At 33.4% G+C, this 16,141-nt stretch overlaps 2 protein-coding genes across 2 annotated transcripts; both read left to right on the forward strand.

Moving 5' to 3' along the window:
* Positions 1–1,062: 1,062 nt before the first annotated feature.
* LOC141485111 (uncharacterized) lies at positions 1,063–2,375 on the forward strand. The gene is made up of 2 exons (XM_074181125.1): positions 1,063–2,031; positions 2,085–2,375. The coding sequence occupies exons 1-2, from the start codon at positions 1,785–1,787 to the stop codon at positions 2,357–2,359; spliced, it is 522 nt and encodes a 173-aa protein (XP_074037226.1). The 5' UTR covers positions 1,063–1,784; the 3' UTR covers positions 2,360–2,375.
* A 3,200-nt stretch (positions 2,376–5,575) lies between these two features.
* calypso (ubiquitin carboxyl-terminal hydrolase calypso) lies at positions 5,576–16,141 on the forward strand. The gene is made up of 5 exons (XM_023159549.2): positions 5,576–6,241; positions 6,857–7,236; positions 9,480–9,798; positions 11,083–11,309; positions 15,820–16,141. The coding sequence occupies exons 1-5, from the start codon at positions 5,728–5,730 to the stop codon at positions 16,036–16,038; spliced, it is 1,659 nt and encodes a 552-aa protein (XP_023015317.1). The 5' UTR covers positions 5,576–5,727; the 3' UTR covers positions 16,039–16,141.

Below are 16,141 nucleotides of genomic sequence, written 5' to 3' on the forward strand. Positions count from 1 at the left end.
AACCCGTGTTAGGTAAGATCTCGTTAGTCCTTAGCTCGTACAAGTTTCGACTTCTGAGGGTTGTCGTTCGTAGGGGTGTGACAGCTGGTTAACGGATTTGGTGGACTTATTGGTGAATTTAAGAACTGGTCTTATGTTTCTACGGGGACAAATTTTTGAATTCAACAGAAAATTTCTGATGGATTGCTTCGAACAATAGAAAACGTGCTAAAGTTTCGAGTGAATCAGTAGATAAATCCACATTGAATCAATTGGTGGGGGCCCGATTCTCAAAATCATATGAGCATACCCACAGAATATTATATTTCCACACATATATTGCCATGAATACTAGATGGTATTCTCGAGTACAAATTGTACAGATATTCTCGTAGGAGAAGTTCTGTATATCCAGTTATGATACCTGAATATTAATCAAATTACTGGAAATTTTGGGAAGAAGAAGGAACTTCATCAAAATTTGAGTTTTCTCATTATTGTTTTTCTCTGTCCTTGGTTATTTTCAAAATCAAATTATAGTTGTTTTGTGGTTGTTAGTATTTTTCCAACCGTTTGAGCTTATTTGAACCGTTTAGAAAAAACATATAAACCTCGTGAAAATTTGAAAGATTTTTTAAAACGAAAGTTCACGATTCCATTCAGAATTTACGTCTCCATTCTATTTCATCAATTTATTTTCATTTTAGATCACAATTTGTTTTCTTTACAAATAGTGTTGTTACATTTTTAAAATTCATAACCATTGTTTATTTTTTCTCCTTCTATATTACTTCATTTCTTTAAATAACTGATTCGAATATATCGGTTCTGGTTTTTCAATATATCCTTCTTTTATTTTTATTTTTCTGCTCATCGATTCCAAACGTGTTAACATCTTTTTAGACAATATCAGTGAATTATTAAAACCTTTATAAGTTCAGAGGAGTAATATCTGTGTCCAGCTGTGAACATTTTGATGAATTACTTGTCATTAAGCATTTCCAGAGAACATTTCTTGGTTAGATTATCAACAGTCTCCACATTTTGCAGCTCGTTAAGCCAAATGACCCCTTTGATTGCCAAAAATCACATGAAAGCTATATTTTCATTAAGAAGACGAACCTGTGAAAACGATTCTCAACGAAATTTTTTACGACACCAAACATAAATACAAAAAATGACATAGAATAATATATTCTGGTAACCACAATATTTTGAGTTCGGGGTACAACCAGTACATCCGTTAGGATTATTTCGAATATGTTTTTCCATGGAACAGCAAGCTTTCATGTCTAATGGAAGTAATGTTGAGAATTGAGTTCCTGGTAGTGAACGACCAACGATTATGGACATACAGAATTGCTTACTTACATATATCGCCACGTTAAACAATCGCCAAGCAGAAGTGACGTTACACTGGTGACACTTTTAGTAGCTGCCATGAGACTGTGTTATTTTAACATTTTTTGAGGATTATTTTCGGACAGTAATACATTGTTTTTGTTTATTTTGATTACATTTTTATTTAATTATACCAATTAGGTTTCTGAAACATTGAGTTTGTTATTGTGAAAGTCGTATTTTTTTGTGCTTTTGGACATTTTTTAAACTGGTGTAACGAGTAGACGCCATATAAGATTCTATTATTTTCTTCCGTTTTGAGGTTTGTTTTTTGCCATTGTGGATTTTTTTGTTTTTTGAACATTTTTAAATTAAATTAAGGTAAAAACTGGAAATATTTACATTTTTGTAAGCAATAGCAATAATTGTCTAACCATTAAATAACCTTGTAATTTTTAGTTAAAATGCCTGGTCGTATTTGTGCAGTGTCAACTTGCAAAAGCAATCAGTTGACTTTGAAGGAAAGTGGTGTTAGTGATGTAATATTTCACTCTTTTCCTATTGCTAAGGATATGGTTTCCACAACTTTTCAAAAAGAATGGATTCGTCGCTGGAAAAGAGGGGTTAAATTCACTCTCAAAAATAGATTTGTTTGTTCCAAACATTTTACAGAAAACGATAATGAACGAGACCTTGAAAATGGATTGTTAGGTAAAAACTTATTCTACTAATTTACTGGTCAAAATAAATATGTTTTTTTATAGGTTTGTCTTCGCGTCGTAAATTCAAAAAAAAACTGCAATACCTAGTATTAACCAACAATTATCCAACAATTGATAAAGAGAGGGAAGTTACAGAATACAAGTCACAATATCAGATCCTTACAGAAAAAACAATGAAACTATCAGTATGTTACTTGAATCAAATTTGGATAATTTCAAGCCATCCACATCTCAAAGTTGCTCTTCTCCTCATAATATTGTATCTCCTCAACCTTAAGCTGATCAACAAAATATACAAGGAGAATAATAGAAAATGAAAACCGTATCATGTATTTTCTGTCACCTATAAACAATTTATTACCAATATATATTTTTTATATATATACCGTTTATTATAAAAGATGGGAGAAAAAGTTATGAAAAATTTTTTTAGATAATGCTATTATCTAAAACAAAGTTCATTACAAAATTTTGTGGGAGTTACAGTTTTCACGAAAGCTGATGAAACCTCATACTTTTCAAAAGGGCAAAATAGCTCGCCCTATCATTCACAAAAGAAAAATTTTCACTTAGTATTAATCCATTTATATTAAGTATTTAATCATATATAAAAATAATATTTCAATACATGAAATTTGTTTATTTTAATTTAAAAGTGCAGTACCGAATCAATCCATAGTCACCACTGTTACGTCACGAGATCACGTGACGTGTCTAACAAAATCGCGAAAGTAAGCAATCCTGTATCGTCCATAGTCGTTGATGAACGACTACATTACATTAGAAAGAGAAGTACTGTGAGAGGCGAATCTCTTGGGTGACTTTTTTGATGCGCGTAGAAATAAATTTGTATAATGGAAGTGTTTAGGCATCTACTAACATTCAGATATTCGAAAACACACGAAATGAAATGTTTTAGAAAGATACACTCTGCTAATGTATTTATTGTTCAATAGTTGAGAACTCTATTTTGTATTTAACTATTTTTTGAACTTCTGAAAAATGCATTTTTTCCTCGTTTGGAACAATTAAGTAACGTATGTAAGTGATCATAGTTTAAAATCGAAAGAACTACACTATATCATCATTAAAATAGCGGATACAACGATGGACGAATGAGACGACCACCACCCCTCAGCAAATAAAGCTAGACTGAATTTTTGTTTCAAGTTATGATAATACAGTTACCACAAGTCATTGTTAGCTACTTCAGAGAGTTACAAACTTACAATTTTGAAATTTGCCATCAGAAAGAAAAAAGTTACTGAAACTCGGAAAGCTTCTAAAGAAAACTGTTTTTGAAATCCAGATGCAAATTGTATGAAAGTCAGAAGAACAAGGATACCTAGTTACCAGGAAAAAAACTCTCAACCAGATGTGACAAGGGAGCGGGCGGATACTTCTTTAGGGACAGCTCTGATAGGAAAATAAGCTCCCCTACCTCCCGCTGATTCGGTTTCCCTTTGACTCGAAAGGTAGCAACTTGTAAGGGTCCCTTGTCCAGGAATACAGACAAAAGATGTGAGGAATCACCTGATCATGATGTGTCATGGTCGTTCACAGCTCTCGAAGGTGACACTATCTTCATGACGAAGCAAGACATCACTGAAACGCGATAGAAGGACCCGGTCTTGAAAACTGTACGAGAATACATTGACAAAAGAGTGACGCCGGAATAACATGAGATTTACAAGCAGGGCCATCATGTTACTAGCTCCAGTGAGACTCTGTGTGCACTTGAGATGACCTACTCACTCGCAAATATACCAAAACATATATTCCAAATGTACTCAAACAGCTCCGCCGTGGTAGCACTGGAGGACAGAACTCCAGCTAGAGTGCGTGAAATGTACTATTTGGTCAATTGTGCTCTTCGAGAAAGGGCCCGAAAACATAAAAGTAAGGGAAAAGTTGAAGCAATACCCCAGTACCCCTTTTCGAGAGAATCGCCGTTGACATTTTGGGCCACTTCTTGCTACCACATCCGGCAACAAGTACCTTATGGATGTGATGGATTATTTCACCAAATAGCCTGAAGAAGTAGCCTCACCCAACGAAGAGGTGGAAACGGGGACAGAAGCACTGTTTCAGAACATAATTACCAGGCCAGGAGTACCCCCGGAGTTATACTCGAATCAGGACCGCAACTTCGAATGTGATATATAGAAGAAAATGATGACATTGTTGGGAATACAGAAGACAAAAACCGCCGCTCTTCACCCACAATCCAATAGTATGGTCAAGAGGCACAATCGCTCAATAAACAACTACTTCTCGATGTTTGTCTCCGAAAACCAAACAGAATGGGATAAATTGATTCCTCGCTTTTTGTTGGCATACCAGAGCTCCCAACATGAAGCGACAGGCTACACACCATCCATGTTGTTAACCGGTCGATAATTGAAGCTTCCCATACGCTAAATGCACACACACCGATTTTGGACGGCCGATTTTACCGGTCGTCCAAATTCCAATAGTGAACCACGTATGGGTACGGGACCTGGCACACACGCCGACCAATGATCGGCGCCGATCACCGGTAGGTATGTGTGCAAGGTCCCGTTTTTTATGTTCATTTAATTTTGTATAATAGTAGGTGAAAAGTAGTATTTGACAAATTATGTTTGACTTGTCACTATAATGTTATAAGTTTCATTGAATGAAAACGATAATTTTGCGATTAAAGAGGAAATTCATCGATATCAAGACCAATTAACATTGGTTCTTCGAGCGGATAACAGTTTTTGAAGAATATTAGACATGCCAAATATGCCAAGACAGACTACAGTTACCCATAGTAAACTTGACTCCTGTTATGACTGTTATGCGTGGGAGGGGGTCAAAAAGTTGCTGAAAAACATCACGTGATAATTGGATGACCCCTGAAATCAAAAAGCAAGTTTTCATATCAATATACCGAATGAATAAAAATCGATCTATCTATCTATCGAAGCAGTGATGCTAAAGATATATAGAAATTCAAAATATATATACTTTGCGGCGGAAGACATGTTTTGCATGCTTGATATTGATAAATCGTGTTATCAAATTTTTTATAATAACTTTCGAAAGCGGTGATAGTTTTAGGCTATTTGCTCACTGTCAACGGTATATGTCGATTGCACACTGAACACTGAGTCAGCGTTAGTCCGAAATACGGCTAGCGCTGTAGTTTCGAGTGAGGAGAAAGGGAAGCCAGATAAACTATAGCGCCGTTAAGCGTTATGTAACGAAGCGGTTTACCCTCCCATATTTCGAAATGGAATCTCGAATCATTCATCTCTCGCAACGTACCTACACAGTAGGCTCTGGTAAACGCCTGTTGGAAAACAACTACTTCCTTGGTTAATACTTACTGAGTAGGTATGTTGGGAGAGATACATGTTTTGAACGCATTTAAATTTACCGAAAGGAATCAAAAATATGAAACGTTAACGGTATATTAGCCATATTTCCTTTTTTGTTCATAGATCAATTCAATGGCAAAGATGATCTCTTAGTCACCATCAATATTTTCTATATGATTGGTTTTTCTCTGCTCAGTCACAACAACATTAAACATAACCTATTATTGTGATCTGTGGTCAATGGGTAATGGTCTCTTTCTAATGGCCAGTCCAACCTGTCATGTCTATGATTGTAAACAATAATATAGTCAATACTGACATTTGTTTATCATAATATAATGCCGGTAGATATAAAGGAGTTAACGGAAGGATGGTTAGAATTAGAAAGTGATCCTGGCTTGTTCACTCTACTTCTAGAGGATTTTGGTGTTAAAGGCGTACAAGTAGAGGAAATTTATGACCTCAATAAACCTTTGGACAGTCCAGTATATGGATTTATTTTTTTATTCAGGTGGATTGAAGAGAGAAGGTCAAGGCGTAAAGTTGTCGAGCAAAATGAAACTTTCGTTAAGGATGAGGATATCGTCAATAATATATTTTTCGCCCAACAAATGGTACCGAATAGTTGTGCTACACATGCCCTTATTTCTATTCTACTTAACTGTCCTACCATTCACTTAGGCGAGACTCTCGCCAGATTAAAAGCACACACGTATGGAATGAGTCCGGACAATAAAGGTTGGGCCATCGGGAACACCCCTGAATTGGCCTGTGCTCATAATTCACATGCTATGCCTTTGGCTAAGAGGAGACTGGAAAAGGGGAGTGGGGTTTCCACTGGTCGTTTCACAGGTAATTGGAAAAAATATATTGTATTGAAAATATTTTGGTTTATTATTTATGTGGAGCATATTCACATATATCATTGTGTGTCCTATATCTGTTTGAAGGTGGTTGACAATGTTTCATGGTGCATTTCATTAGTTCGGACTTCCATTGTCTAGTATGATATAAATTGATTTGAAATCCCTGAAAGAATCTGTAAAAAAATAAAAAGATAAAAGGGTTAGCTGAAAAAATAACAATTATATTAAGCAAAAAAACTGAAATTACAATGAAATAAAACACAAGTAACAACCAAAAAATCAAAAAATGAAATATTAACACGAAATGAAATTTGAAAGAATATAAAAAATATTAAAAAAGAAATGAAAATTACAAATTAAAATATTCCAAACCAAGTTGATTTACGACGTTTTGATTGTAAGTATCCACAATCGTCTTCGGGTGATAACTGGCTGAGCAAAACCCACTCGCACATTTCTTTGGTTCTGATGTGGGAAAAGTGTTTTTAGTAGATTCTTAATGTAGCAAATTTTTATACAGTTTTCTTTCTGCGAAATATTGACACATCATTTATTTTGAAATTCTGAAAAATTCGTTTGTTGATGAAATATTTTTTCATAGGAGAAGCCTTCCACTTTGTCAGTTTTGTTCCAATTGGTGGACGGCTGTTTGAATTGGATGGTTTGAAACCTTTCCCCATCGATCATGGACCTTGCAATGATATGGAATGGACAGATAAATTCCGTTGTGTCATCACAAACAGGCTTGGCATTACAGCTGACGAATATAATGAAATCAGGTTCAACTTGATGGCGGTGGTACCAGATAGGAGACTAGCTATACAACATAAACTGAAAATGTTGCGCACTAACAAACAAATTGTTTTGGACGCTTTGCAACACCTTGTGAAGATAAAAGATAAAGCGGGAAATGCATTCAAAAGTGATAGTCAGTTAGAAGGGAACAAATCAAGTAGTAATGTTAACGTAGAAGAGAAGAAGGTGAGTTATTCAACAAAAAACTGAAGTTTTCTGAAATAGTATATGGAAAATATTTTTATATTTTCGAATCATTGTGAGGTAATAAAATTATTCAGGATACCTATCATATTTTTTCATATTTCAGGGAGCATTAGAATATCCCTGCAGGGTGAAGAGGTAAGAGTCTTGAATAATACCTCATTCTGAAGTGTGTGTATCCGTGCTGATTGGATATATTTTAAAGAATAATAAGTCTTTATTTCAAAAGTACGTTATATGTACCTTCTTTTCCTAGCTATTCGTGAGACTGTGGATCAGAAAGTAATCAAATATTTTGACCCTGAGTCTACAGAAGAGATGATATACAACTAAACTACTTCAATTGTACTTGTAACATTGAATCAAGAGCAAAAGCAAAAGTAATGAATAGCTTCGAGAATGGAATTGTTATCTATAAAGAAATTCGCAAAACTAACACAACCGTCAATGACGTCTGCCCCCATGAGTCTGCCCGCTTTCGGGTCCATTCTCAGGAATGGTGCTTCATTGCTTAGACCGTCCCTCTACCCCCATCGTATTATAGTAGACGTGATGCGTAATGGCTTACTGCATTGTGCCAAGTTAATCTTATCGCGATAACTTTTAAGGGATTCGCCAAAATTACTTAGTATAAAAGACAAAGATAATCTGTATTAAATACTTGAAACGACAATTGTATGAATTTTTATAAGAATTGGATAGATATTCTAAAATATGCAGTGTAAAAAATATATTCAATTTAATTGTATTTATGGCTCAGTATTTGGCATATAGTGGCTACCACATAGAAGGGAAATATATGCTATGATGAACTTTTATTTAGAACTATTCAAGATAAACAGTCCTAAATAGTTCTAAATAACACCAACGGTATAGGCAGCACACACCAAGATAGCTCTCAAGGAGGAAGAATTTTTCCGACTTACTTAATGACAAAAATTCCACAAAATCTTTATAAATTGTAGTCTGTATGTTATTCTGATGTATAAGCTGTATTAATGTAAAGTTTCATCTAAATCCGTTCAGTCGTTTAGACGTGAAAGAGCCACAAACATAGATAGATTATACTTCATTGGCTTTTCTAATTCTGTTATAAATATGATGAAAAATTATCTGATAAACCGATCACAATTTGTAGAAACATCCAGAGGTAACTCTAACGTAGGTTACATCAGTTATGCCATAAGGCTCAATGTTTTGTTTCCTGCTTTTGGCAAACAAGTGTTGCCCATCTTTACACTTGGCTGCACCGCACCGATGAGGCCAATAGCCAGAAACACGTGTCCGCGGTTTGCCCCCCTTTTTTGGAGTGTTGTGTCCACGAATTGTTTCATTTTTGATTTGTATCATGCACACTCGATAAAATCTCTATTTATATATATATATATATATATATATATATATATATATATATATATATATATATATATTTGTTACGTGTTCAGAGATAGAGTGTCCATAAACACTCTACTACCTACTACTTAAATGTTGTTGAGTTTTACCTGAGTTCTTCTTCTTCTTAGTTGACCTCATCTCCCCGTTAAGGTATCGAATGTTAAATCTGAAGTTTTCACGGATAGGACTATGCTGAACTGGTTTTTCCGGGTATTTGATCCGTGTATGTGATATTATCTCTAACACCATTTTACCAGTATAGTAAGAAGTGAGTCGAGCAGGGTTAACTAACTTCTGAACACGTAACAGCACACCTAGATAATGACAAATGAGATTTTGACGAAACGTCAGTGAAATTAAAGATAATATCACATACACGGATCAAATACCTGAAAAAACCAGCATAGTCCTATCAGTGAAAACTACAGATTTAACATATATATATATATATATATATATATATATATATATATATATATATATATATATATATATATATATATATATATATATATATATATATATATATATATATATATATATATATATATATTTCAATATTGAATTCTACAAAAAGGATTTGAAGCTTTATATCTTCTATTAATTATCTGCGAGCGCTTTCGACAGTTGGTAGTACTGTCATCTTCTGGCACTCCTCAGTTTGAGAAATGCCAGAAGTAAATGTTATTTTCAAAGATGAAGCTACTACTACTACTAAATCTTTATCCTCCAGGGGTAATATTGAAATTGGAGATTTTCAATATTACACACTGAAATTTTTCATAGAATAGATTAGTATTCAAAAAAAATCAGATTTTTTTCTTAAACAGACTGAAGACTTACATGAAGAAGAAACTGAAGATGACGCAAAAGCCGCCAAAAACGAAACAACCTCAAATATCACCAAGGTTACTTTATGCCCTCTGGATTATGCCACCCCTTTAACCATTCAGACCTCTCCGGCTCCAAGCACTTCAGGCACAGATACTCCCTCCGATATTGGATCGGCTTTCAATTCTCCGACTCAGGCGTGGAACTGGGCGAATTCGTCAGGTTCCCAGAACAGTCCCACATCGAGAGACTTGAAGAGATTTGTAGTACTAAGAATGGCTGAACAAGAGGACAGAGATAGGGATAAGGAAAAGTGTGGTGAGTACATGTTTTTACTCAGCAGAAGTCTGTGCCTGTCAATAATGTAAAAGTGTTCATCATTGCGTCTATTTTTCTCTAAACTTAGCATGTGAGTTTTTAAATTGTCAAGAGAAAATGGTTCATTTCCAGAGTTTTGTGCGAATTATTACAGGTCTTTGTATAGAGGGATTTTTATGGAAATGGTGAATATATTGCTTCAGATATTTACTTAATGTATATTGTTAAGTTTTCCCCAAAGGTTTGAAAAAATTTACTAAGCTCTGCAATAATCAAACCTAACTTCATTTCACTTTTAATACAGCCAAACACTGAAACTTCAAACTACTATTCAAATGTCTATCGACTTATTTGAATTCACTCCGCACTCTTGATCGGGGTGTGGGTAGCGAATTTTCTTGAAACCAATAGGGAATTCGCTAGAAGTCTATAGAAGCGATGCGGCACCTAACTAAAACAATCGTGAAGCGCACGTCGAGTTGATGGCGATCTTGGCCACGTCACAATTGATTTATGACGACCATAGGCGGCCGGCGTTATTTTTTTAAGGGGTGATTTACAACAATATGAATGTGGAGGTCAAATCCTAACATTTCAAAAGACTTTGATAATATAGATTAAACCATATGTATGATTTATTTGAGCAACTACCACCTTATAACACAGTGGCAACTTCATAGGGAAGGAAATGGGCCGATAAGAGTGGCAGATCTTTGAACTTCAAGTATACACCACTATTTGTTTCAGTTCTAATATGCCTGGGATCTTTATTGGATTGATAAACTTCTTTATAGATAATCCTAATAGGGTTGTTATCTGTATTCATATAAATATATAATTTTTTCCTCAAAACAGTGGTTTCCATAATGATTTCGGACTATATTTGGTGTGTAACAACATCATTATTAACATTAGTTACACAACAAATTACACTAATGGAAAAGGACACTCTAAGGGTTCTCATTTATAAAAGATTACAGTAATCACATAATTCATTATTCATATGGATTTTTTTATATAAGGCATTAAATCGCTTCATGTATATGTAATAAAATAATATGAAAAAAACACGAAAAATCTGCGACACTTTCTCGTTTTGACAGAGTTTAATATTCAAATATTCAATTTTTACTCTCAAACAAACAAATTTTCTTGCCTATACTAAATGTCTGTGATTTTTAACATTCTTAGATTGAGTGGAATTGACATCACTTCAATGTAGAGAGGTGTTTAAAAAAACTAAAGTGACAAATAACATCAATTGTAACTAGATTGTGTTTTCAGAAACAAAACCTTCTGAAACAACAGAAAGAAAATCAAGTGGCGTGCATGCTCGGGTTCACACAAGTGATGGTGATCCTGTGATAGCCGAAAAGAAAAACCAGGAATTGCTAGAACCCCACACATTTGCCCCAAAAGATCTTCTAGCACTATTACGGAATCTAGAAAATGAAATTTGCATGTGTGAAATCAGTCTCAAGGATGAAAATGACAAACAGAACAAGTATAAGGTGGGTTAGACAGTTTACTTTCTGCAGACTTATGCTGAAATATAAAAGGAAGAGCAATACAAACTAAATAATTTCATTTTTTTATAATTGACCCGTTGAACCCGCATTGAATATCATTTTTAGTCTGTGTTTATTCTTTACCTTGTCAGCTTCACTCCCTCGAAGACTTAATTGGGAATGGGGATCAAGCAAAATCTAGTTTTAAAGGTCATCAATATCTATTTTCTAGGGTTTTTAATTTAAGGGAAGTGAAATGAAAAAAATCGTATTGAAAATAAGCACTATTCTCAAATACCAGAATTGCAACACTCTTCTCGACGCGCGTTTTGCCAACCAGTTACAATAATTGAATCCTTGCATAAATGAAGACCACTAATTTTTAATGTGAATAATTGATATACAACAAGAACAGCAAAGGACCCAATACTATATCGACAGTTCTTTATTGACCTCAAATTTTAGTGTTCTGCCAGCCATATAAGAAAAAATGAAAGATTTTATGGAATCTCGAATGCTCATTACTTCAAAAAGTATGATATCAAATCACTTGTGAGGTCAAAGAAGACTCCCCACACAGCAATTCTTAATGAATATCATATTAGCTTCCTAATGAAAAAGTAATGAAAGCACATTTGTTTTTTTTATATGTACTTTATTAAATTTAAGAGTGTTGAAGAGACAAATCAATGACTTTTCACGTGAGGTATTTTTGATCCCTCATCCCATTTTATATTTAAGGATTGAATTTCCCTTTGCAGAGGAGGTGGAAATGACAAGCTAGAAGATATATATAAGATTTTCCTCTCAAAATAAAAATATGATTTCATCATATACAGTGTGTCACTTAAGTAGTGGATGAAACTCAAATCGGTGATAGGGTAGGTCCTTTCCAATCAAAAAGTTCGTATAATATAGGATCCCATTTTTCACTGTTTTCCTAATTCTTATTAGAAGATATATATACTTACTTACTTACTTACTAGAAGATATATATATATATATATATATATATATATATATATATATATATATATATATATATATATATATATATATATATATATATATATATATATATATATATAAGATTTTCCTCTCAAAATAAAAATATGATTTCATCATATACAGTGTGTCACTTAAGTAGTGGATGAAACTCAAATCGGTGATAGGGTAGGTCCTTTCCAATCAAAAAGTTCAATTAATATAGGATCCCATTTTTCACTGTTTTCCAGTATTTTTTTAATGAACAAATTGATCTTTATTTTTACTATAATGAAACAATATAAATTCAACTTATCAGGTACACAAATAGCTGTCCATTCTGCTGCTAGGTACATCAACTTCAAAAGACGATTTAAGAAACGGAGATAGCTTGCCCATCTCTGCAAAATTTTGGAATCTTGTAGCAAATTCGTTCCTAAGATCAGCCAAAAATTTTACAAACACTGCAATGTCTTCTTCAGAGTTTTTATATTAAAGAATTGTCGGAATACGAATAAATTTTTGTCTTGCAATATCTTTTTTAAAGATATCCAGCTTGCGACGAAAAGCAGACACGTTTTGTATCAGATCACATATTAATTTTCCATTTCCTTGTGATTCTGTGTTGAGCGCATTTGAATATTTCAAAATATTACGCTTGTTTGTGCTTTCTGGTTCTCTCCATATCTAAGTTTAGCAAGAAGGAGGTTACTTCTTCTTTTATCAGCCAAAAACTTTCAATAACTTGACCTTTACTTAGCCAACAAGTCAGAATACGCTGTCAGAAAGAAACTTCTTGAAATGTCGGTGCTGAAGAGCAGAGTGAGATCTCATAAAATTAATTAACTTGACCAAGCTGTCCATCACTTCTTTCAATGTAGCACTAAGTTTTCCTCAAAGGGCTGCCTGGTGAATTATGGATTGATAGGATATTAGACCTGAGTTTTTATCCCTTATTTTTTTTACTACACCTTTTTCTTTGCCAATCATTGCTGGGGCCCGTCAGTTGAAAGCGACACCATTTTATCTTAACTAATGTTAGATTTAGTAACTGTATCATATTGGTGTTAGAGGCCCGTGTTTGGAATGGATACATTCATATCTGTCAAATAGAAATCAACAAGTAGAAATCAACGGTGTCCGATCTGAGCCGATTGAAACTAGAATAGGCACTCCTCAAGGATCATGTTAGTCACCAACCTTATTCAATATATTTATAACTGATCTACCCATGGAGGTAAATAAAACAAGCTATCCAATTATTTATGCAGATGACACTAATTTAATCATCACTGGACACTCAAGGGGGGAAATACAGGACAAAGCTGACGAATCTATCAAAAACATAACCCAATGGTGTGGTAATAATAACATATCTCTGAATATAGACAAGTCAATAGCTGTTTACTTTAATACAAAAAATGCCACTATGAACCAGAGCATACTACTTAAAACTGATGAAACATCATTAGAAAACTCGATCTGTACAAAATTTTTAGGGGTCCACTTGGATCAAAAACTTACATGGAACGATCATGTTGAACATACATCCTCAAAACTGAGCTCATATTGCTTTATTATTAGAAACTTGCGTAACACAGTGTCGATGGAAGTACTGAAACTATTATATTTTGGCCTTATTCAGTCATGCCTGTCATATGGTCTGATTTTCTGGGAAAAGCCCATAATAGTGGTCAATTATTTATCACTCAAAAAAAAATAATAAGGTGCATGCTGAATTTATCTAGCAAAACATCTTGTAAAAACCACTTTGTTGAGCTGGGTATTATGTTATTACCAAGCTTGTACATTTACTCAATAATTGTTCACATCATAAATAAACATAACTCTCTCAAAACAAGAAAGGATGTTCACAATCATAATACGCGGCAGAAGGACACCATCAATTTATATTTCTCTAGATTATCAATCGGACAGGAGAATCCCAATTATATAGGAATCAAATGCTACAATAAAATATGTGAAATTAAGAAATTTAGAGAACTCAGCACAAGTTTATTTAAAATTATCTAAAAAAGTTTTTAGTACAGAAATGCTATTATTCAGTTCAGGAGTTTTTGAATGAAAATTTTGACTCGGACCACATGAAACAGTAGTCTTTTGATTAAAATTTTTAATAAATAATTCTAATTAGTATTGATAAACTTATATTTCATTTATTAATTTTTAAAGTGTGTACATGTACCTATTTATTTATATTAATTTATTTTATTTTATGACCAAAAAGTGAAATTGTAATATTATTATAACCTACTTATTAGTGACGATTCCCATAATGTATGGTACTTGTATTGTAACATTCAGTGGAAAATAAATTGTTTTGTCTTGTCTTGTAAAAAATAAATTCATCAATGACCTTGAATAAATCTCCTCGAGTGTAACCTTTCAACGGAAATATTGCTAGCAACTCTTCCCTAAAAATCTGACACTCGATATCAAGAAATCTTACGAAAATAGACATTTGTTCATCATTAACAGTGTCACATGATTCATAAAGTGATATGGCGTAGCAAGGTGCCCTTTACAGGAGTTCAAGAAGAGTGTTTTTAATATGAGCAGCAAAAATTTCCGTTTTTCGTGAATTACTTCTCGCTGATAATGGAATACTTTGAAATGCAGCTACATCAGCCAATACTTGATGGAAATCCATAATTTATTCGAATAACACTTTATTGTTAGAATTTCACTGGACGTGTCCCTCTCACAATACAGTGTTACTCAAATGAATCAGGTCAAGTCAGGTCAAGTCACCAATTTTGCAGAATTGTATCATATCTATGAGGTGTTAAAATTATTATAATATAAAAAATAATGTTAAAGAAACTTAAAATATTGGCAAAATTATTATTTTTTCAAAATATGAAAACAAATTTTTATTAATAAAAACTAAAAGTACTGTAATTGTTTGAACAAATAAGATCTAATATAAGTCAGCTCAAAATGTAGTAATTTTAGGGCTGCTACCTTTTGAATCATAGTAAATGCATGATAATATTGTGAAGAAAAAAATAAAGTATTGAAATTGAACTTGAAAATTCAGGAGAAGCATACTTTTTTTTGTACACTCAAAATGAAAGATCAACAACCCTATTACTTAGTTTGAAATAAAGGTTTATAAAAATGTATATTTTGTCATTTTTACAACAATTTTTGTTCTTTTTCAAAATCACGTTTTTTTTGTAAATTAAAATTTCTCGAAAACCGAGCGAAATCAGAACCTATGTTACATGAACTTTTTAATTGGAAATGTCTATCACCCCTTTGAGTTTGTTCTATGACTTATTGGACACCCTGTTTACTAAAATATAATATTTTAAAATTCTTGGTTCAGTACACCTGTATTGAAAATTTTCAATATGCTCGCTAATTCTTATTAGATCTAGAGCATTACATGCTTTCTTGTATTTTTTCACTCTAGGGTACACCCCATTATAGTTTTATTTCTATGTTTTGTCAGTTTGTTTTATTTTTTTTTTTAACATTCTTTGGCAAAATTATTTTATCTCAGGTTGACGACAGTCGAAGAACCCATAACTATGACGAGTTCATCTGCACATTCTTGTCAATGCTCGCCGAACAAGGAAAATTAGCAGATTTGGTCGAGCAGAATCTTGTTGCACCTAAAAGGCCTAACAACTCTACTCCAGTTCCTAAGCCACCCAAAAAGAAAAAGGATGGGGGAAAGAGAAAGAAAAAAGGGCGGTCCAAAGTGAAGCGAAGGCGATAATTTATTAATATTATTATAGTATAAATTTTTTTACTCCGATAAAGTTTATCTTTTCGAAAAAGTATGGTGATATTTAGAAATATAAATGAATATTGATTATTTA

The sequence above is a fragment of the Leptinotarsa decemlineata genome, unplaced genomic scaffold (assembly GCF_025532065.1).
Source record: "Leptinotarsa decemlineata unplaced genomic scaffold, Ldec_3_MD MMD2_tig00026307_RagTag_RagTag, whole genome shotgun sequence".
Lineage (NCBI taxonomy): Eukaryota > Metazoa > Arthropoda > Insecta > Coleoptera > Chrysomelidae > Leptinotarsa > Leptinotarsa decemlineata.

Coding starts and splice junctions, on each gene's coding strand:
- LOC141485111 (XM_074181125.1), top strand. CDS start 1,785: ATGCCTGGTCGTATTTGTGCAGTGTCAACTTGCAAAAGCAATCAGTTG. Junction 2,032..2,084: donor CCTTGAAAATGGATTGTTAG/GTAAAAACTTAT, acceptor GTTTTTTTATAG/GTTTGTCTTCGCGTCGTAAA.
- calypso (XM_023159549.2), top strand. CDS start 5,728: ATGCCGGTAGATATAAAGGAGTTAACGGAAGGATGGTTAGAATTAGAA. Junction 6,242..6,856: donor TTCCACTGGTCGTTTCACAG/GTAATTGGAAAA, acceptor ATTTTTTCATAG/GAGAAGCCTTCCACTTTGTC. Junction 11,310..15,819: donor ACAAACAGAACAAGTATAAG/GTGGGTTAGACA, acceptor ATTTTATCTCAG/GTTGACGACAGTCGAAGAAC.